General features: G+C 36.2%; 1 protein-coding gene across 1 annotated transcript; it reads right to left on the reverse strand.

Moving 5' to 3' along the window:
• Positions 1–539: 539 nt before the first annotated feature.
• On the reverse strand, positions 540–1,469 carry LOC133067290 (olfactory receptor 4L1-like). Its single transcript, XM_061158441.1, has one exon. It carries the CDS (start codon positions 1,467–1,469, stop codon positions 540–542), a length of 930 nt encoding a protein of 309 aa, XP_061014424.1.
• Between the last annotated feature and the right edge of the window lie 280 nt (positions 1,470–1,749).

Consider the following 1,749-nt stretch of genomic DNA (forward strand, 5'->3'; position numbering starts at 1 on the left):
TATTGAAATTGTCCTTCCATTATTTCTTTTTCCTTTCTGGTATCTTATATTCACTCTGTCATCTTATTTTAACTATACTATCAAATTTATTTATTTATATTCTTTATCTCATTGGTTCAAGAGGTTGGAATTAAATTTTTGCCTTTGCTGTTAGCATTCTTTTAATCATGATTTATTCAGGGTACCACATTTATGGTAATATAAGTTAATGATAATTGTTAGCAATCTATATTAAAATAATCTCTAATAGTACCACTACATATTTTTAAATTTATCTCTTCACTAATAAATAAATATTGACTATATCATAAAGTATTTAATGATTTTTATATGTCTATTTTGCTGAGATCACTAATTATCATTATGTGTTAAAATAGCATTAACTGTGAATTTAAAGCATTTTATCATTAATTTTTTCTGCACCAGTTATGATTCTAAAATAAAAAAGTAAAACCGTGTATTACATATAATATATTCAAATTATGTTAGCCTTATATTTGAAAGCTGGGTTACTTATATAATTCTAAAATCTAAAAATTCTATGTGGAGCTAACATTTTGGAACTGTAACTTTCTCATGGCCACTTGCATTTTCTGATTTCTCAAGGTGTAAATAATAGGATTCAATAAGGGTGTGATAACAGTGTAAAATACAGCAAGGACTTTATTGCTGGCAAAACTCTTGAAAGGCCAGGCATAGATGAAGATACACGGCCCAAAGAACAGACTGACCACAGTGATGTGGGCAGACAGTGTGGACAGGGCTTTGGAGAGGCCTCTAGATGATCTTCGTTGCACGGTGGCCAGGATGACAGTGTAGGAGACAAGCAGGAGGAGGAAACAAATAAGTGACCACAGTCCACTGTCAGCAATGACAAATAATTCCAGGGTGTACGTTTCCACACACGCAAGCTTAATCACAAGGGGAAGGTCACAAAATATATTGTCTATGATGCGGGGGCCACAGAAAGGCAGGTTTACTGTTAATACCATCTGACTCATGGTGTGTATAAAACCGATTGTCCATGAAAGTATAACAAACCCATTCAGTAACCTGTGGTTCATGATTTTCCTGTAGTGCAGGGGTTTACATACGGCCACGTATCTGTCAAAAGCCATGGCTACCAGAAGAGTTGCCTCAGCACCTCCAAACAAGTGCATGAAGAACATCTGAGCCATGCATCCCCATATAGAGATGGTCTTGTGTTCAGTGAGCAAGTCTCTGATCATCTTGGGTGCGGTGACCGTGGAGAGACACATGTCCAAAAAGGAGAGGTTTCCGAGGAGGAAGTACATGGGAGAATGAAGGGTGGAACTGCAAGTCACTGTGACCATAATTAGAATGTTTCCCAGCACAGTAGCCCCATAGATCAAGGAGAATGTCACGAAGAAGACAATCTGAAGTTCCCATCCTGCAGAAAATCCTTGTAAAATAAACTCAGTCACTACAGATCCATTTTTCAGATCCATTTGCTCAACTCAAGAAAAGTTCCAGAAGTTCTTTCTTATCTCAGATATTTTCAAGAAATGATTAGTGCCTACAAATTAGAGAAAATAAAATGGAAAAAAAAATAATGTTGTTCCTGTAGGTTAGCCTCTAGAAGTATACAGAATGGATACTAAAATGTTGACTGTGGACCTGGGGAGTACACAGAAGACAGCATGACACTAAGCCTTCTATGAAGAGTTGTGCTACATGAATAACATGTAAATGAGCAGTAATATTACTATTGACACTTTTGTGACAGTA

This window comes from Dama dama, chromosome 12, assembly GCF_033118175.1.
Source record: "Dama dama isolate Ldn47 chromosome 12, ASM3311817v1, whole genome shotgun sequence".
In the NCBI taxonomy this organism is placed as follows: domain Eukaryota; kingdom Metazoa; phylum Chordata; class Mammalia; order Artiodactyla; family Cervidae; genus Dama; species Dama dama.